This window comes from Perna viridis, chromosome 9 (assembly GCF_037379345.1).
Source record: "Perna viridis isolate PV_CMFRI_1.1 ecotype Kerala chromosome 9, ASM3737934v1, whole genome shotgun sequence".
Taxonomy (NCBI): Eukaryota; Metazoa; Mollusca; class Bivalvia; order Mytilida; family Mytilidae; genus Perna; species Perna viridis.
In genome coordinates, this window is record NC_142453.1 from 7453487 (window position 1) to 7474981 (window position 21495).

At 32.0% G+C, this 21495-nt stretch overlaps 2 protein-coding genes across 2 annotated transcripts; one reads left to right on the forward strand and one right to left on the reverse strand.

Annotated features, from left to right (window-relative positions):
* Positions 1 to 1119: 1119 nt before the first annotated feature.
* On the reverse strand, positions 1120 to 4822 carry LOC148606519 (large ribosomal subunit protein uL23-like). Its single transcript, XM_088545389.1, has 5 exons — positions 4729 to 4822; positions 3433 to 3661; positions 2934 to 3110; positions 1680 to 1749; positions 1120 to 1186 (listed from the first exon to the last, which is right to left on the reverse strand). The coding sequence occupies exons 1-5, from the start codon at positions 4754 to 4756 to the stop codon at positions 1172 to 1174; spliced, it is 519 nt and encodes a 172-aa protein (XP_088401515.1). The 5' UTR covers positions 4757 to 4822; the 3' UTR covers positions 1120 to 1171.
* An 82-nt stretch (positions 4823 to 4904) lies between these two features.
* Positions 4905 to 21493, forward strand: LOC148606520 (ras-related protein Rab-34-like). Its single transcript, XM_088545388.1, has 10 exons — positions 4905 to 5008; positions 8128 to 8222; positions 8670 to 8761; positions 9955 to 10020; positions 11565 to 11666; positions 12098 to 12162; positions 13032 to 13159; positions 14351 to 14441; positions 16237 to 16356; positions 16995 to 21493. The coding sequence occupies exons 2-10, from the start codon at positions 8154 to 8156 to the stop codon at positions 17063 to 17065; spliced, it is 804 nt and encodes a 267-aa protein (XP_088401514.1). The 5' UTR covers positions 4905 to 5008; positions 8128 to 8153; the 3' UTR covers positions 17066 to 21493.
* The last annotated feature ends 2 nt before the right edge of the window (positions 21494 to 21495 follow it).

Below are 21495 nucleotides of genomic sequence, written 5' to 3' on the forward strand. Positions count from 1 at the left end.
CACCACAGTGGTTGAACCCTGAACAGTTGATGCAAGTGTGAACACAAGTTTTGACACACTTAGGCATAGGGATTTCATCAATTTCATTATGGACACAATATAACACAGAATTTGAAAAATTAATAAGAACATTTCAAAATTGGACCAAATTAAAATAAGATTTTTTTGGGCGTTGCATTTTTACCCCTTAAAACTCGATAACTGGATTGAAAAAGGCAGGCATTATCATGAGGAATCTAATAAAACACTGCAGTAGTTGTTGCTATTCTTTTGGAAACGCAAGTCTATACACTATCGGAACTTAGTTGCTTTGAGTTACTGCTTTAATGCAGATTTGATACTGCACTAGTATGTATCTGTTATTACAATGTACTGGCAAAAGCTACCTTCTAACAGTTGGTTTTGGATTATTTTTAAAATATGCAAATTAAGAATTTTTAAATTCACCCTGTAATATTTTAGTCATTTTTTTAAAGTATGGTGACAACTAGTTTTCTGTACACATTAAAAAGCTTTCTAATCACCACTTTGACCTGATGGACTAATATAGTGTTCTTTTTTCAATATAATCCCAAGACCTTCTTTTACTGATAGATTATCTTCCTTATTGTCAAGACTTGACCTCCAATAAGCAGAACAGGAACTGCTCACCTTCCCATAGCGCACAAGTTCCATATTCTTAATGAGGTTTGTGTGGTTAGTTTTTCATCATGTACCTTATTTTTTTTAGTTTTTTAGTTGTAATTTTAGTGACACCAGCATTGTCTTGTCCAAGGATTTCCCCTAATACTAATCTTTCCATTATTCAGACATGATTTTTTTCTCGCTTTTTAGCAGAATTTCACTATTTCAAATCCAGATTTTATCGTTATTCTTTTTTTACTGTATGTTAACTTCCGATTTTGCCAATTTCCACTTTGTAGACCTCGTAAAATTATGTCTGATTATTAATACCTCCTAAAAGAACATCATGATAATCTGACAAAGACCCTGAATTTTTCAAGTGAGATCTGGGTCAGTCCATTTTGTACACCATCATGGGTCAGTCCATTTCATACACCATCATTCTTAACAGCAACATATTTGTATTCAAGATTTTATAAATAAGACAATAGTAAATAGGATTTTTTTTCTTTTTTTTATTACAGTCCCCAGCAAAATAATGTCCAGTTTAGATTATACCAATCTGAAAAAGAAATAAGGAAACATTAGCCTGTAAACTTCAGTGCTTTGGCAACAGAATCAAATAAATTTATATATTTTTAATATTTCATTTCTTTTGGAGGTTTAACCAGAAAGCACAACACAAATATATTTTTAGCACAAAAATGATAGCCCTTTTTATGATCAGATATTAACCTGGTTGATTTCATATAACAGTCATAAATAACTTCAGATTTTACTATTAAAATGTTCACGATTTTACTATTGATCATACTGCTCACATACTGTCATGTGATTTGAATTTTGTAATTTCGTAAGTAGTTGAAGGAAGAGATTACATTGGCAAAATTTGGATCCTTTTGCTTCATAGATATTTCCTACATCATAACTTTATTAATGATTGGATTTAAAGAAATGAAGTACAATGATGTCAATATATGCATCCAAGACCTGAAAAGTATACCAAAGCAGGACTTAACTACTCATTAGCTCAACCTAATAACGATTATAAATACCTTGTTAGCAACATCCAGGGCATCATAATCTGGGGCCAATCTGACGTAGGCCTTCTTTTCTCCGTCAGGTCTACAAAATTAATTTTAATGAAAAAGAGTCCATCAGAATTATTATTCTATATCCGATTTGTTTTATTTTAAGCATTTCAAAAGGGAACATCCAATATTGTAAAGCCCTGAAAACAATGTAAATTCCACATCTTCCAGGTCTAACACTAACAAGTACCATAAATTTCAACTACATAAATGTACATGCACTCTATTTCATCTAGAAGAGTTTGAATATGAAACTCAACAAATTACAGAATTAGGCTCTACCTGTCTAAACAATAATATGCTAGTTTCAATGCTGCTTTCGACAAGATTCTATGTCCACAGTCTACCTTCTACCCTCCACTCCCACATTTGATATCATGCAAAATTATTCATGCACAATGGGAATATATAACAAAGATTCTGTTAATGTTTCACCCAATTCCATTCAGTGATAGGGGAGGAGTAATGGATAAGAGATGGGTCCCTCTATACGCTCGTATTCACAATAACTAAGTCCATGTTTTGCTACTTGAAACCCCAAATTTAATTCAGATCAAAATCTAAAATAGGAGGTGCACAAAAGGAAGATATTCCATTCAGTAGTATAGGAGAAGTAACATATAAGAGATGGACCCCCTCATGTACCCATATTCACTAATGACAGCCCATGTTTTGCTATGTGAAACCCCCAAATTGATTCAATTCAAAATCATAAAATAGGAGGTGCACAATAGGAACATGTCATAAAGATTTTGTAAAAGTTTCATTAAATTCAATTCAGTCGTGTAGGATACACAGCTCAGAGATGGGACCCCCTGCATAACAGGACGAACGGAAGGAAGGACAGACAAAAACACCTGCGAGTGTGGAGCTGGGTGTGGGTATATGAAAAATTGGATTAATGGAACAGTTAAGCAATACCCGTCATTAATCCTTTGTCTAGTTGTCATCTGGTGGGAACAGACGGACGGACAGACACAATTTTTTTTTGGAGGATATCACATAATACCTCCACACTTCATCTGGCAAGCTATATAAACCCTTCAAGATTTGTTAAACTGATTTCAAGACCTGTGATTTCTAAAAAGTTGGGTTTCTAAAGCACTTATTTTCCTGATTTATTATGGCAACTAAGAGGGAATTGGACATAAATAAAGTAAAATGAGATTTGCAACTGTGTCACCCAGATTTTAAATAAAAAAAACATATTACATTTACCTGATCAATGTGTTGACTTTGGCAACATCAATGTCATATAATTTTTTCACAGCCAATTTGATTTGTGGTTTGTTGGCTCTTTTGTCCACAATAAATACAAGTGTGTTGTTGTCTTCAATTTTTTTCATAGCAGATTCAGTTGTCAATGGGAATTTTACAATTCTGTATTTGTCTAATCTATAACAAAATGAAATGAAAGACTCATAGTGAAAATGCAATACACTATCATATGATATGCAAAGCTCTATGTATAGAGTAAATTGTTACTAATAAAATGTTTTTTTTTCTCTAATCCAAATAATTGCTGCATTTTATCTCGTTTACATACATAATGGTGTATTTACTGGTATCTCAGAAATTATTTTTGACTACAAAAACTTTTACTTATATTGTTCAACATCTGCATTTATTCAATGAACCTCAATAAAATATTCTTTAATGACATTTTCTCCTTCATCATGGACTTATAAGCTACAAAAGCTTCATACATGTTTATTACCTGTCACTTCGTGGTACACTTTTTCTTGGATATTTAGGGTCCCTAGGCAATTTAAGTGTCTTTGGCCTATAAAAGTGGACTGATGTTCTGATTTTCTTGCTACGTTTAGCATGAACACCTTTAAGAACATTTTTCCTGGCCTTCATAGCCTTGTCTTTTGCCTTAGATTTGCCAGCTGTGGCAGGGGCGACCTTGGCTGGAGCATCTTTTTTAGACTCCTTTTTAGTCTCTGCAAAAGATTGAATTAGATGAGAATTCATAAACCCTAACATTTATCCATAATTCATTTGATCTCATCGAAAAACAATAAAGGACTTTCACATTCACCATTTTCATCAAATTTGGTGGAAACTGGTTCACAGATTTGTACAAGAAAAAGAAAGGATATTACATTTGAAAGCTACAGGAGCATTAACAGTTACATGTATGTGGATATATGTCTCCAAACATCAAACTATCTGAAATGCTTCATAATTTATGCAATAATTAAAAATTATATGAGGTCATGGGCTCCCATTGCAATGTCTCCAAAACTTGCACCTGCTGATCCCAGTTTACCATCATATAATTGAAAAACCTCATCAGAACATAAGTGAATGTGAGTCGTCTATACTCACTGTAGAATACAAAATGATAGTGTGTACAATGTGAATACAACATTATAGATATAATTGATGTATGAGAAGTTTGCTCTTGTTAAGTAATACAAATGACAAGCAATTCATCTGTCATGTTTCAGCATGATGTCAGGCCAAATGAACACTACTTAAGATACAAAAAATGTAATTCTTGCACATGTAAATAACAGTTTATGACAACACAAATGAATTGATAATTAATGATTCACCATGTAAATCTGAAAGTACAAGCATTGTAGCTTTTTCGAATGCATGACACTGTTGGCAGCCATGAGCATCTACTGAATGTACTGGTCCTTGTACTTGCAAAAAGGGGGCATATCCATAATTGACAGCTGAAGTTGGGTTTTAACTCATTTTCTATCATACAGATTGTACTCAGAATCAAAATATAATTTGTCACAACTTCTCATACAACGTCACTATTGGGCGTTTATGCAGCATACAGTACATTCGTCATAAACATGGCATGCATGGCAGTGGTACCCAGGCTGACAGCACGTGGAGACAATTTCGAGTTGTTTACTGACTTTAAAGGCATTTTTATTTCACTCAGCGACGCCAGACAAGTATGGCAATAGTTTCTGTGTATATTAATATCTAATTTGTTTGTATTTAATGAAACTGTGCCTTAAAATTCCTTAATTTATATGCTCACTTTCACCCTTCTTTGCTTTGGGTGCCATGTTGAATTCAGAAAGGAAGTAGCATTGGTCCCACGTGGTCCGAAGTAACACTAGGCATGCGCAATATCTGCCTGTTCGGGATTTTTGATGACTTATCCTTGTAACTCATGGAAAAAATCGAAGAGACCCAAAATTTTCGCGTACTTAGTTGCACTTCCGGAATTTTTTTACCTGAATCAGATGAAGAAAATCTCTCCTTGTTAATATGCAACATTTCACGAAAACAACCGTTCAATAATGAAAAATTCAAGTGTAAGTTTAGAAACTTTTCCAAAGAAGACGTAGAGAACATCGGGCTATGTAACATGTCTTTCTAGTTTCTAGAATTGATGAGATTGAGTTGTGCAATTTGTGGCTTTCCTTAATTGTAGACTTAATCCTCATCTTCTCTGACCCTACAACGTTTCTTATGTGGATATTGCCATCAAGTATCTCACTGCTTTTCTGTATACACAAACTAATAAGTGAGTGAAGCTGTCTTACATGTATAGAAATTTGTCTAAAAATTCTTTATACTGACACTTAAGAAACTTCCATCCAATCAAAACACGATATGAAGGTATATTGAAGCTTCAGAAATAGTGAAAATGCAGGCTTGACAAAATGTTTAAAAGACGTCTGTATGTTATTTTGCAAAAAAAGCTACTCCTGATAGGAAGGATCTTGATAAAACCCTACAATCTATGCAGAACCCAGAACAGTTCTTCCATTAATTTTACGAATATTTGGAATGCCCATTGCTGTCTCCCACTGATGAAAAATTCCTAAAAAAACTTGGCAAAATGATAATTGGCATTTAGTTTAATTTGTTGAAAAGCGAACCTGATACTTCGCTCACACATAGGGCTATTGCCTTCCTTTTATTAAGTGACCAAAGCTCTCTCATGAATGAATATATATAAAAATTTGTCTAAAAATTCATCAACCATCTGTGCAAGATCTGACAGGGTAGTCAAGGACGTTAAAAACCCCCTTAGTTAAATTCATCATAGTAACATTTGAGAAACTTTTGTCAAAGCAATTCTATTGAGGCATTAGAATTAGTAAAAAATGCTGTATATACAAAATGTTTCAAAGATTTCCATGTTATCCAACTGGAACTTCTCTGATGTTTTCCAAAAGCAACTTGTGAATCGAGACATCTAGATAAAATCCTACATTCTACACCAAATTAAGAAATGTTCAACCAATAATACAAATGTATTTTCCTTTGATGAACAGTGTTCATTCCAGACCGCGCCCTTGTGCCATTGGCATGGATATTTTATGCATGGCACACAAAAATGCAGCATGTGGGCCCATAAGTTGATCTCTGAATTTCCGCATTTTTTTTGGTTTCGTATCTGGATGTGTATCTGTCATTTACAAGCGCCAATAGCCTTGATCGATTTGTAGTAAACACAAGAAGCAAATGTGAAACTTATAGCGGGTTCATAAACAATTTGATGAAACTGCAGGCATTGTTTAGGGGACAAGATCATTTCCCCTGATCCTATTGACACGATCCAGTAAATTTCAGATCAGCCGACTGACTGAAAACAAACAGACATGGCCGGCGAACCTAGAGTTGAGAATTTCGAGTGAAGATGAAACTGTCCATTTTCCATGGGCCTGGGCCGGGTTGGATACGATCCCAATAAGAACAGAAAGATTCTAAGTGGAGCTGTAACATCATATTAAATTACAATTTGAATCAACACAATGCCATAATAAAAAAAAAACAACATATACTTCTTTTTATTCATTTGGAGTTAATGTATCTCTGTTACCTCTCACCTAAATTAAAACTATAAAGTGTATACAAACCTGAGGTTAACTTATTTGTTGGTTGAATCTTTCCTATTATCTAATAATGACCCCTTATAATACTGCCATATTGGCTCCTTCATTCCTGAAATGACCCCTGTTTTGCTGTCAAGGGGGCCACTTGCCCCCTTTAGCAATTTTCTGGAATGAACACTGGATGAAAATGTCCTAAATAAACTTGGCAAATATGATAAATGGTACGGAGTCATTTTCGTTGAAAAAGGAACATTAAAAGCATCAATGTCATCATGCTTTGGACTTCGCTTGCACTTGTCATTGCCTATTAAAGGCTTTTCCTATAAGAGATGGAACTATTTGTACTCAAATAACATTTAACTTCATTGATAGTGCATCATTTTGTGGTTATATCGCTGGTGTCTCTACCAGTGGGAATATACACGACTACATTGGACCGACAGTATGTATACCTCATGATGTGTGTCTGCGTTAAATGTTCAAGCATTCACATCCTCACAGATCTAACTGTACATGTCACTTTCTGTTCAAAATAAGTTACTTTCTACAGAAAGATTTTTAGCTACAGTTTGTATTCATGTTGTGATAGAGGATCTACACATGTAGGACGTCAATACTGCTCTGTCCCCATAAATAAAATTTACAGATTTACATTTGTACTGACTTTCTAGTTGAAATCCAGACTTAGTTCAACTTTATACTAGAAGATTATTTTTATACATGCTGTAACAATATTTATTGCATAGATTTAATTTTTTTTTATTGAAGTTACAATCATTTTTACACATTCACCCCTGTTTGTTGGCATTGTCACACATTGACAGAAGGTGGCTGATTTTTTCTTCATACATTTATGCAAATGATATTACTTTAATACTTTTTACTGTCAAAATAATATTCTGGTATGGATTTTGTATATAATTGTATCAGACTCCTTGGATTAATACAAAGTAACAATATACATTTATATACATGTATATATAACAATAGCTCATCTTCTTCCAGTTTTTATTCTGTGATCTGTGGAAATGTCAACAAAACAGGGGTTACCATAAAAAAAAATTCATTCGGTAGAACATATAATAATAAATTTTGGTTAGAAATAAGTTTAACTTACACCTGTTATAAATTCATTGTTTAAATAGGTTTTCTATTTTTTAGAGATTTCAGGGTTTGTCTGGGTAAGTGTAATCAAGGGATCCAAGGTTATAGCAGTAATCAAAAGAATGTAATCCAGGGACAAAGACCAGACATTGAAAACAGACACACACAACAAAGAATACAAAGTAACTAAAATCATACATACAAAGTAACAAAAGCAAATGAGCAACTGGGACGCCACTAAAAACTGGGAGCCTGGTATTGTAGGAAATGCCTTATTTGGGCATTTTGGGGGAAAAATAGATAAATTCGCCATTTGGGAGTCAAAATTAGGGTGTAAAGTTTAAAGTTTTTCAAATATTGCATGGTTTTGATATAACCCTGCTGCATGCTAGAAAAATCCATGGATTTTGTTAACAAGTTTCTCTGCATTGTTTCTTATCAAAATTGTACATGTACTTTGTGTTATGTTATCATTTATATTTAAGGTATGAAATAATAACAGCTTCTAAAGATGTCGGCAGCAAGAACCATGATGTCCCAGCTGGTGGCTAAGGACAGAATTATCACAAAATTTCCACAGGTTTGTGTTTTCCTCTGATATTTAGATAATGCTAAAAATGTACTCACCTTTGCAGGAACTATCCAATTTAATTAATGAGTTATACATTGTATATGAAATGATCTTTGAAAAAATATATTAACTTCACAACTGATTCAGTGTTCCTGGTAAATGAAATTTGGTCAGATTAAAGATGGGTAAAAACAATTGATTCATGATTTTTTTTCCTTTTATATCTCAAAGAGTTAGGAATATCCGAATTTTATCCATTCCAGTTTGACAAAATTTTGAATCTGAGTAATACAATTGGACCAAAGCATCTTTCTAGTTGTCAGTTGGCAGACAGCTTTTAGAAAGTGAGAAATAAGGTAGATACCAAAAAATTATCATTTGCTGTATCATTACTAAACTGGTTAAATAGAAATGAATGTCTTCTATATATTTGTGGTTTTTTTTTTCATTTTTAAGGCATACCACCCAGATGCTACACCTTATCAGAAAATGAATTTCCATCCAAAAGTGAAGGCAGCTTGTACAGAAAATCGTACTGGAACTGTTGGGTAGGTTTATTTTGCGCACAAAAAAGGACGGAAGTGTGATGTAAAATACTGTCTGAATCTGCTAGGAAGGGTACCAGTATATAAATAAACATTAAATTTTCTTTGTGTACACCATATAATTGATAATATTAGTGTTCAAAATGTGTATTTTATTTCTGCTAAATTTTATTTTGTAGTCTTTATTACATGTAGAACCTTTACTCAGTAAACACATGATTAGTTTCAAGCTACTAAGGTAAAGATAAGTTTGAAATATATTTTATAGTTTCATTTTTCAACCTCAAAATAATTGTAACAACATTTTTTGTATTAGATTGCTGCAAAAATTTCTACTCATTAGGCACGAAAAGACCTGGCATTAAGGAAATTTTACAGACAGCAGAAAAAAGAATGATACCAAAATGATATTGATCAAAAAAAGAAATAATTCAGGCTCTTATAAAAAAACATGCATCCACAGTTGATAATCAGTTGCAATTGAAGTCTCTGCTTGAACTTAATCAATATCATGCTGACTGTAAACATATTAATTTTATGGTTGCTTATTTCATGGATTCTGTCAAGTGAACATATTCGCAAGTATCAATTTTTGTAGTTTCAGAAAATGTTATAGTTTTAAAAAATCAATTTCGCTGGTGCTATTTTTTGCACTTTTCTGTCCATAGCAAAATAGTAAAAATTAGTACACCACGAAAATTAATACTTATACAGTATTCAATATGCATTCTTTTCCTACCTCAGATTTTATTTATGGATGTACTTTATAACTGTGAAACTATTATTGTTCATGTGGTACCAATTTTCGTGGATTTGTTAAACCAAGAAATTTAGTTCCAAACAGATAGTAAATTTTCAATTCATTTGTATGATAGAGTTGTCAAATTCACCAATTAAAGATTCTACAAACTGATAATTTATCAAAAAGCCATGAAAATTGGTACCTACAATTAAAGGAACTTTCACAGTATACCTTTTACAATTTTTGTGCAATAAATCTAAAATGTTCTCATGTATTATGATGACTTGTTACTATGTTAGCCTTCATGAAAGAAAGCTATCTTCTGTATGACATTGTTTTCTTAATTTGTGTCCTAGAGTTATATGTGACTTTTATTATGTCTAAAATAGGGGGTACCAGGTGTATTTTATTTTTAAGCCTAGCTGTTTTTATTATTTGTTTATAATTTTAATAGGTTAAAGATCTGTAAGGCTGTTCTAGTTGGAGATGTTGCAGTGGGGAAGACTTGCTTAGTAAACAGGTATCTTTTTTTAACTTAACTTGAAGCCTATTTAGTGGTCGAAAACAACCGGTTGAGGTCGCCGTCTCATCCTTGTTTGGACAATGTATTGTAACTGATAATCATCACTGACACAGTCCTGATTAAGGGCTTCTACTTTGCAGTTCTTATGTACACATTATCTAGATGACCTGGGACCTGTAATTAGTTTCTTTTATTTCTGGAAAAGCCATTCAATTATTAAAACTGTCAGAAACAAAAAGCATCACCAAACTTTCACTCGAATCAAATTGTTGGTACTACAATCAATATTAGCAAAATTAAAAATCAAAAAATTGCATTATTACTTGATAAAAATAAAAAAATAATATTTTTACATGATATCTCCCACTCATTGGATGCAGCTGTAAATAAAAAATAACACAACAACAAATGATAAACATGTACAAAATTGACAAAAATAGAATGTACCAAATTTTTAATGACAGCAGAATATACATCGTATCTTGCAATGAATTCCCTTTTATGTCTCATTGAATTTTATAACTATTACAATATACAAACGGTCAGTGTTGGCTGGTAGAATCTGGGTGTTAAACACTCAATATGTCGGTGTAACACTGAGTTTCACTCAGGTCGGACTTTAGTATTAGAGAACCAATTTAAGGAAAAATGCTGAATGTTTTCAATGTTTTAAGACTTAAAAGTTGGAAAATATTCTTTTCTCATGTCTAATTAGATTCCTGCTTTAGTGTATAGGCAAAGGAAACAGAAAATATTTTTGTAAAAATAAATTTCTATAGGAAAAAATTGAGAGATTTCAATAAAAATTTACATGTATTGTGTTTTACACATTAATGTACATTTTGGACTATATTTTGAAAAATATTTCTATGCAATTAAGAGGATTTTTTTCAGTTTTAGTCATAAGAGGAGTTATTTTTAATGGATAAGATGGAACTTGTTTTTTTTTTTTTTTGAGTACCTATGCAATTAATAGGTATGTGATTATCGGGGTAAGTGAAATCCACAGTATTTACTTAACCAAAGGGTCAGACAAATAACTGGCCTGATTTTTGAAATAGCATCTAGATTAATTTTATTTTATATTCAGACATGATTAAAATTCTTATTTTATTGTTGAATTTTTTTTGCTGTATATTTATTGATAGGTTTGCTAATTTCTGCTTTGTTTATTGATGTCCTGAAATCAAGTCTGTATTTAAAGTTATTGTTGATCACAAGTTTCTGGCTTGAGTTGGCACACTTGAAAATAAACAGATTATTTAGTGTGCACCACATAATTGAGGTTATTAACATATAATTGTCACTCCCTAACCAGTAATCATTTAATGGTTTCTTTTCCCAGCCATCGCCTGAATATAGCTGAAATATTGCTGCTCGGGCGTTAAACCCCAAAAATCAATCAATCAATCTTTTCCCAGCAGCAAAGCCACAGAAGAAACTTGGAAATATTGGCTGTCCATCCATAAGTTTCCATGGATGTGACTACTCTGAAACTGCTTGTTTTTCTACATTGATATTTTGTTCTGCTTTTTTTTCAGATTTTGCCATGATGTATTTGACAGAGATTATAAAGCTACGATAGGTGTAGATTTTGAAGTAGAGAAATTTAGTCTTCTTAATGTGCCATTTACTCTTCAAATGTAAGTATTAATTGAAATGTCATTGCTAGTTTTCTTGTTTTTAGATACTTCATGGATTGAATTTTTTTTACATTTTTTGTATTTAATTATTCACCAATCCATAGCATACTTATAAAATAAAAAAAAAGTCAATGGACTTTGACCAGCAACTAAGTGTTAGCTATAGCTCACAAATTTCACACTAATTATGTTAGTAGATGTGCAAAATTGTTAACATAAAGACTAGCAATAGATTTTATACTTTTTTAGAATGTTTACTTTCAATTTGAATATTCATTTTCAATGACAGTTGTAGGTTACCATGTCCTGATCAACAACAAAAAGAAACATGGCCTTGCCGAAAATAGGTTATAGTGCATTCTGTTGAAAAAACTTAAAGATTTTGGATGCAAAATTGTTATATCTCTTTATAATGATGTATTCTTTTATAGCTGGGATACTGCAGGACAGGAGAGATTTAAGTGTATAGCTGCTTCATATTACAGGGGTGCCAATGGTAAGTTTCCTGAAAACAGAGAAAATTAGAAGGATATACATTCTTTTTTATCATTCTTTCATTTGCTATGAACAGTCTTTTCTAAGTATTTTCTAAGTGCATGCAAAAATTTTATTTTGGTTTTGCAAAGAAAGAAAATCTAATAAAAGTGTTTTACATTTTGTATGTGGGGGTTATCACTCAGTGAGAGCGCACTCAGTTTTTATTCTTGTTTTACAGTGACAATCATAGTGTTTGATTCACCTGATGTCAGTTTTTTTCTCTTGTTTTACAGTGACAATCGTAGTGTTTGATTCATCTGATGTCAGTTTTTTTCTCTTGTTTTACAGTGACAATCGTAGTGTTTGATTCATCTGATGTCAATTTTTTTCTCTTATTTTACAGTGACAATCGTAGTGTTTGATTTATCTGATGTCAGTTTTTTCTCTTGTTTTACAGTGACAATCGTAGTGTTTGATTTATCTGATGTCAGTTTTTTCTCTTGTTTTACAGTGACAATCGTAGTGTTTGATTTATCTGATGTCAGTTTTTTCTCTTGTTTTACAGTGACAATCGTAGTGTTTGATTCATCTGATGTCAGTTTTTTTCTCTTATTTTACAGTGACAATCGTAGTGTTTGATTTATCTGATGTCAGTTTTTTCTCTTGTTTTACAGTGACAATCGTAGTGTTTGATTTATCTGATGTCAGTTTTTTCTCTTGTTTTACAGTGACAATCGTAGTGTTTGATTTATCTGATGTCAATTTTTTTCTCTTGTTTTACAGTGACAATCGTGTTTGATTTATCTGATGTCAGTTTTTTCTCTTGCTTTACAGTGATAATCGTAGTGTTTGATTTATCTGATGTCAGTTTTTTCTCTTGCTTTACAGTGACAATCGTAGTGTTTGATTTATCTGATGAGTCTTCTTTAAACAATGTATCACGATGGATGGACGATGCAGCTGCTAGTTCTACCGATCCAATCAAATTTGTTGTTGGTACCAAAAAAGATTTAGTGGTAAGTTATGAATGCAAATCATGCACTTTTTGGGCAAAATAATTTTTATTTATTTTTCTGGTACTGTGAAAGTACTTTAATTCGTGGGAACCAATTTTCGTTGTTATCAGTTTGTAGGTTATTGAATTTATGGAATTGACAACTCTATCATACATTGCTTGGGAACTAAATAATGTGGTTTACAAAACCCACGAAAATCAGAGCCCCATGAACAATAATACTTTCAAAGTAGATGAAATAAAGTTTTAACTGACTCTTTAAAGTAGTTTATTTTATGATATTGTTGTTTTGTTTCTCATTCCATATGAAAATAATAAACTTACATACAGTGAAATCTATCTACACAGAACCTTTCTTTTGAATTTGTTTGGTTTAGGCAGATATTTGATTTGCCAAGGTTAAAATGTGTAAGTTTTTGTAAGAATCAGGCAAAACAGGAAAAAATCAGAAATATGCATGTCAAAAATCTATGAATCTGATAATATAACTTCACTCAAGGATGCTTTCTCTATTTGAAAAGACCATTATTTGATCTCTGCATCACTCGATTTGCTCAGAAACTTTTCAAAAGAATATTAGAAAAATGTGATTTTTGACAGTTGTCTGCCCTTGAAATGTTCATTTTCAGTGGATTTCAGTAAAATCATAACCCAATTTTCCAAAATGAAATGAAAAATCTTGCCTGTTTCCTTGATTCTGATGGTTCAAACTGTCTTAATTAAACTTTCAAAATGGTGGGCTTTTTACCATGTTTCACCCATTGCCTAATTCTTAGAGAGACTGACACTAAAATTGATATCAGGGGATTTTAAAAAGTGTTTGACTAGGACAGGTGTGCAGATTATTTTGGTTGGGTTTAGACATGTAATACTGTATTATAATTTTAAAGAAAATACTGTAAGAATATATTTATATAGTGGTATGGATTTTGTGGTTTGATATCATTAAATTACTTGGAAGTGATTTTTGTGTTTCGTTTGAACACTTTAGTTTGTAAAGTAAATTTTACAATTTATAATGAATCTGAAAACCACAAGAGTTAGTTCCTTATGTACTGCTAATATTTTTTTTAAAAGTTTGAGTCTTATTCAGGTCTGAAGTGACAAGGACGCAGCCTTCAACACATAATACATTGTAACAACATACTTATTTTTTTTAAAATTTATGTTAAAGAAATTTTGTTTGTTTTAGTCACAAGCAGCTTTTGAATCAATAGAAAAAGATGCTGTTCAGATAGCCAATGCACTTGGAGCCGAGTTTTGGGCACTGTCCTCTAAAACAGGTATTTTATACTGAAATGAATTCCTAGAGTATATCTATATTTGGGAGTGCAGGTGGTCCTGAGTTCTTATTTGTGTCAATCAGTATGACCTGCAGCAAGTCTATGGAGACTGAGTCTCAGCCTTAAACTGACCTACTGCCAGACTTTTGCAGGTCACCCCATATTCATCTTGTGGCCAAAGACTCAGTCATCCAATTTCTATGTGAATTTGTTTGATCACTTGCACATGTATCTGAACAAGTATCTAAAGCATCATACAAGTTTTGATGCTTGTAATAACTTGATAAACTTCATTCCACTAGATAAAGTCATACAAACTTATTTAAGTAGTGACCAGAAGTACATCCATCTTCCAAAAATACAGTCCGGTCATACCTGTTAACTGTCCCTCATTAGGAGGGAGTCTTCAACAAACTGATTCCCCGTGCAGGTCCGGGTGTTTAAAAGAATAGGCCTGCAGCAGCGCTAAGCTTGTCGTAAAAGGCGATTAAATAGTGCTCAGAAACCTAGCCGGGGGCTAGGCACTCTGCCCACAGAGCAACTGGGATGTGTGCCCCAGGTGGTGGAATGGGGTACCCCTGGCGTGTTACATGCTGGGGTTGTCAGGCTATAATACGGGAAACCTGACCGCAAACCATAGAGGTGCACCGTGTTGGGAAAGATGCCACGTTCCTCGCACGTTAAAGAACCCTGCTGTGGTATTCGATAGGAGTAGGAACCTTTGCGCTCCGTCACTGGAGACTAAATTGCCCGACCTTACCCATCCCTCTCTTTTGCTAGTGGCAATCAAAATTTGTCGACCCTACTGTCCTTGTGTCCCATCCCGTTTTTCATTTCATCATCATTTCATGTTCGTTTTATCATCCGTTTCATGTTCATCGTCTGAATATAGCTGAAATATTGCTGCTCGGACGTTAAACCCCAACAATCAATCAATCAATCAATCAATCAACAAACTGATTGAAAAATTTTAAATCTTCCACTTTAAAATTTAAGGTTTATTGGAGATTTTGTTAAAATTACTACCGGTATATTTTTTGTGAAAAATACTTAAAAATTTGCTTTTACATAAAAAATCTCCCAGTTGAGACAGTATTAATTGGGGATGATCCCCCACATGAACAGGCATGTGGGGTATGATGGGCTACTTTATTATTTTTTTTAATTTTAGGTCTTATTTTCCTTGTTTTCTGTCAACCTCCTGTTAAAAAAAATTTATACTGATGAAAATTTTCTTTATTGTAAAAAGCTTCAAAACAAACATCAACTTGAATTAAGAGATTAAGTAGCACTCCAGTTAAGAATCATGCAAAATGTGATTCATGGGTAAACAGCCTACATATTTTTATTTTTTGATATTTTGTTTGAAATGTCATAGTAAATAGAAATTAATATGTGGTTTTTCATTTAACCCATGCTCATAGGAGAAAAAAATTATATAGAATGCACTGTATATTTCAAAATTAAGGGAGATAACTCTGTAAATGACACTCAAATACAATAGAATCTATTGGATTTTCAATGTGGATTATCTCCTAAGAGAAGGCAGACATGAATGAATAATTACACATTTCATGGTATAGACCCATAAAGCAATTTAATTATAAAAATAATAATATGTAGCCTTTTTTGGGTGTATCACATTTTTCAAATTTTGCATGATTCTTACAAAGACAGCTACTTAAATTATTCAACATTGAAAACAGCACTGATTTGACAAAAATCACTTTTGTTGCACAAACTATTTCAACCTTTGGTACACAATGAAATGACTATGGTATTTTGTCTTTTTTAGGCGAGAATGTAAGAGAGTTTTTCTTCAGAGCAGTAGCATTAACATTTGAAGGTGCCATGTTAAGAGAACTAGAGCCAAGTGATACTGGACCTGCTAAACAAATAGGCAATGATTTAATCAGTAAGTGTGATTAAGGCAATGATTTAATCAGTAAGTGTGCTTAAGGCAATGATTTAATCAGTAAGTGTGATTAAGGCAATGATTTAATCAGTAAGTGTGATTAAGGCAATGATTTAATCAGTTAGTATGAAATTGGCAATGACTTGATCAGTTATCATGAATAAGGCAGTGATCTAATCAGTAAATGTGAAAATTGGTAAAGAATTTATCAGTAAATATGAAATTGGCAATGATCTGGCTTGAGTTTCATTAAAAATCTAAAATTGAGATTTTCCTCAAATGTTCAATTTCAAGTGATTTCATTGGTCAAAAGTTGGATTGAAGAAGAATTTGAGGAAGATCTCAATTTTTTTTAATAAATTTGAACTGATCTACAGTCAAATGATCTTAACAGTGGAAAACATTAGTATAAATAGTATAAATAAGTTCTAGTATGATCAAAATATATTTGATCTTTTTTTTACTCCGACATTTCAAGAAAGATATCTACAGTTAGTTTCATCTGATTATAAGTCATAGTATCAACAAATTGATAGTAAACATTTGTTGATAGAATTAAGTGCCTGTGTTTAAAGTGCTAAATGGGGAAACAGTGTTCCATGACATGAGACCCTTAGTATTTCTTTTATCATTTGCAGAAGTGGACAATGGAAATGTTTTTGAAAGAAGAACGAAGAAGAATCCTTTAGGGAAATGCTGTGACATGTAGATTTGTTTTTATATGGGTGCTGTCAGAAAATCATGGTTAGGGTTCATGTTAAACTATTTATATATATCCCCATATACAGTAAAACCTGTCTAAAACCTTGAATAAATATATCATTAACCAATCATCAGATATGTTTTTTTAAATTTGTTGGTTTTATGGCCATTTTTCATGAAAATGAAAGTGCCAAATGAGGGAGACTAAAAAAATATGGCAAAAAATGTGACACTAATGTTTTTTTTTTTTTTTCATGTCAAGGAGGTTCATTTACACATGTTTTTACTTATGATCATATACATGTAGGGTCTTAAGGTCATATAAGGTCTTTTAAAGGTCATATAAATGTATAAGGTACATGAGAAGTTAAGGCCTGAGAACAAAAAAAAAAAATTTCATTGTCCTTATAGTGCTAGATAATACTTAAGAGCTTGACAGGAATCCAGAGATATTAAAAAGGGGGCAAATTTTGCAAGAAATAGAGATCCAGATGGGTATGAGAAAACAGGGATTCATGGCTATTATTTGCTTATTTTTGCCAAATTTTTGCACAAAACTTTCCACAATATGGGGGACCTTTCACTCCAGTCCCTAGAAAAACCACCACCTGGATTCACCACTGGCTACATTACATTTACCTATTGAAGTTTCTATGCAGGTTTTTGTTGAAATATGAACATTAAATATCAATATTTTTACAATTTCTGTTGTTCTTACATAGATTGTCTAATGAATAGATCTTACTGTACTTTTTTTTCTTTTTTTATACGAGAACTTGCAGTTATACACTTTCCCTCTTCGTTAGGTCAATTATTTGTGCTTTAAAATATCTAGGTGTACATGTCAAGCTAACACATATACATGGTATTTTCATTTATTAATTTAAATGCTTTTTTTGTGTAAATCTGTACATGTAATTTTAAGTAGGTAAAACTGGAGTTACCTGACTTATGCAAGTTCAATTGTTTGCATTTACACATAGTCACAATATTTTCTAATTCTCACTATTATTAAGGAGGTAGACCTAAGGTAAGGGACACAACTCTTTAAAATCATTAGAATGTTTGTATTCAGGCTCTTTATATCAATGTCATGTAAGCATCAAGGTAACTTGGATTGATTTCATTCTGTTTCAAATGAAAGCTTGAAAGGCTTAGGTGAAATTGAATTTGATACTAACATATCTCTGATTTCAAGAGTTACGCCCCATACCCCAGTTTTACCTCCTTAAAAATATTTTTTCCTTTTATTTCCCCATCATGCTATTGTTTAAGTGAACTTAATTATTTACCTGAAATTTAGAAGTATTTAATTTATTTATTTCATGTGTGCAATTTTTCATGAAATTAAACACCTACATTTGAATAAAGCTAGTCAAAATGTTGTAGATTTTTACACGAGTAGTTTTTTAGTTAAATGTGCAAAATGCTTCTTTGACTGATTTATATGATAGGTTTAACTATTCAAGGTGTAGACATGAAGGTGTATTATAAAGATAATACTAGTGCATTACCTTGTTTACCTTGTCTTTGAGATCTTCTTAGGTGTGACTTTATCCTTTTTAATAATATTTGTATCAATACCTGCTTCTGGCCCATAAAAGTCGGGTAGAAATTTTATTGGATTGCTTTTTCAATGAATATTTAAGGAACTCTTAAAAATGTTTATGTTTCTGGCTTCTACACATGATACAGGTAGTGAATTCCACATGTCCACAATTCTTTGTGAAAAACTAAATTTCCTTTTCTTTGTTTTGCAGTGTTTTTTTAAATATCTATCTTACAATATGACCGCTCATATGCGACTGATAGGAAAGATGTTGTCACATTCAATTCTATCAATAACATTAATGATTTTATATGTCTCAACTATGTCTTAATATGAAACCAAGATTTTGATGAGGTATTAGGACCTCAGGATATGCAACATTTGTATAAATTTCAGTCAAGTCTAATGCACTGCTATTGTCTTTTTACTGCAACCAAATATAATGTATTTAGCCAGTAAAAAAATGATTTTGTTTCTGAGTAGGCAAAATTCTACCAACTTCAAAACAAAGTAATCATTTATAGCATCAATGTATTCAGTCAATGACAATATATAAATATATAGGCAATGCAGATAGAAAAGTGGCCATGTTGATTGCCTTTTTCAGCCAGACCACTAGAATCTAATTCAATGATCTTTGCAGCAATGTTTGTAATAAAAATATTTTGTACTACACAATTTATAACAAAGAAAGCATTAAAAACGTTTGTACATTTAAGATAAATTTGTAAATTTAGAAATAGATTTATCTAACTTTGTTTATTTAGGCACCTGTTTTACATGTATTTGAATTTTTTAAGTTTCAGTGTAAGCATTGAACAGTTTTTAAGTACAGTTAAACCTGTCTGAACAGAAAATTTGTCTAAACCAGACACTGTGTGAAGTCCTATCAGCTAAAATGTATTTGAACCTTGGTATACCAAACACATTTCTGAACCCAAAGAATTCTAAAAGTCATAAAGGTTTTCAGTTTAGACAAATTTTACTATACATGTATTGGGTGAAATCTCAGTCTCATTTTTCGCAGGGTCGACAGTAATGTAGACAAAATTTGTTGGAAAACATGTTTCTTATTGTGTTGCAACTGTCAAAATGTTATTTTCAAATTGTTAGAATTTTTTTACACTATTAAGTTGCAGCTTGATTTTATGTTCCCCACAGATGTGTGGGTGGTATATTGGAATCACCTTGTCCATTTGCCTATCTGTCATTCCCTCCGTCCAAATTTCATTGCTACTATCTTCACTCACAATAGATTAATTGATTTCAAATTTGGTATGTGGCTTTACAAAGATATGGAATATGTTGTACACAACTATAGTTTAAGTTCAATATCTAATTTGTGTTTTGTTGTACTTCATTATTTAATTATAGAGAAAGTTTTTGTCGATAAAATATCAGCTGCCATTGGATTGATTGATTTCAAATGTTGTAAGTGGCTTTTTTTAGATATGGCAGCCGGGGTAATATCTTCGTTCCACAAGTTTCTCTCAAATATAACCCCGGGTCACCAGTGATGTCTTCTGTCTTTTGATTGGCTGAGTGGATATGACGTTATTTTATTATTTTATACGTTCTAATATTCAAATTTTTAAAAGCAACGTAATATTTCTTCCAAATTACTTAGATTACCTTTCGATATACCGGTAAATGCACAATAAATAAGTTAATTTAGATAATTTCATCTTGGTTTTTACTTTTTTCATAAGCATCAATTTACTCATATATTGCGCATATCCATCGGTGGTGACCCGAGTCTATATTTTTGCAATCTAAGGGTCGCTTATGATATTGACCAGGGAACCAGATTAGCTGCTTTGAGTGATATCAACTTCTGTTTTGTTGGATTGTGGTATACCTAGCATACAATAATTTGGTTTTTTTTTGTATCAGTGAAAAATGATATTGGTTTGAATTATATTTTATACTCAACTTCAGTAAAACCGTCCAATCTTTTTGATTTTCTTTTGATAAATATTAACAGAAGGTGTACTCTGGTTGTGAGGTTTTGTTTTATTGTAATACATATTGAATACTTGTTATAACTACATGTACATGTAATTTTATATTTTATTATACAGATTATATTTCTCTTATTATGTAGTGCTAGCATTTTTCCTTTACTTTTTCACTGCCCTTAATCTGTATAATTTTATTTGATTTCTTAAGGAGATACAGCTCTTACTAATCATTGGAACGTTTGTATTCACCATTTTACATTAATCTTACTTAAGCATCAAAGTAACTTGGATGAATTTCATTCTGTTTCCTACGAAAGCTTGATAGGCTTTGGTGATATTGAATATGATACAAACATATCACTGATTTCAAGAGTTATGTCCCTTACCCAAAGGTACCTCCTTAATATGTAGTGCTAAAATTTTTGCTGTAATTTTTCACCCCCTTTAATCAATATGATTTAATTTTATTTCTAAACACCTTCAGATTAGTGTTCTTTTTTGGGCAGCATAGGTCATTTGGTTCTGTTATTTGTCAACAGTAAGCCATTCAAACAATGCCAATTTCATTTTACGTTTGAATTGAAGATCAATTGTTAATTTGTACTGGAATCAATTAAGAATTAAATGATAAATGTACTTCGTTATTGGATCGTATGAAATTGACTAATTGCCAACAATGTATTTTTTTCTGATTTTTATTAGGTACTATTAGGGTAGTTATATATTATGCATTAGTTCCTGTTAGTTCTTTATTGCATTTTGAAAAAGGTTGCATTTATGAAAATGATATAGATTCATTTGATATTTTTCTTGGTATTTTTGCATAGATATCGTCTTTCAAAAAAGAAATGGTATGGTTATTAAATGTGTGAATTGTGCATGTAAATTTTAATACATGAAAGTAAAAATAAAAAAATTAGAAAAAGA

Coding starts and splice junctions, on each gene's coding strand:
- LOC148606519 (XM_088545389.1), bottom strand. CDS start 4,756: ATGGCACCCAAAGCAAAGAAGGGTGAAA. Junction 3,662..4,728: donor CAAAGCAAAGAAGGGTGAAA/GTGAGCATATAA, acceptor AATCTTTTGCAG/AGACTAAAAAGGAGTCTAAA. Junction 1,750..2,933: donor AAAGTCAACACATTGATCAG/GTAAATGTAATA, acceptor TTAATTTTGTAG/ACCTGACGGAGAAAAGAAGG.
- LOC148606520 (XM_088545388.1), top strand. CDS start 8,154: ATGTCGGCAGCAAGAACCATGATGTCCCAGCTGGTGGCTAAGGACAGA. Junction 8,223..8,669: donor TTATCACAAAATTTCCACAG/GTTTGTGTTTTC, acceptor TTCATTTTTAAG/GCATACCACCCAGATGCTAC. Junction 13,160..14,350: donor GTACCAAAAAAGATTTAGTG/GTAAGTTATGAA, acceptor TGTTTGTTTTAG/TCACAAGCAGCTTTTGAATC.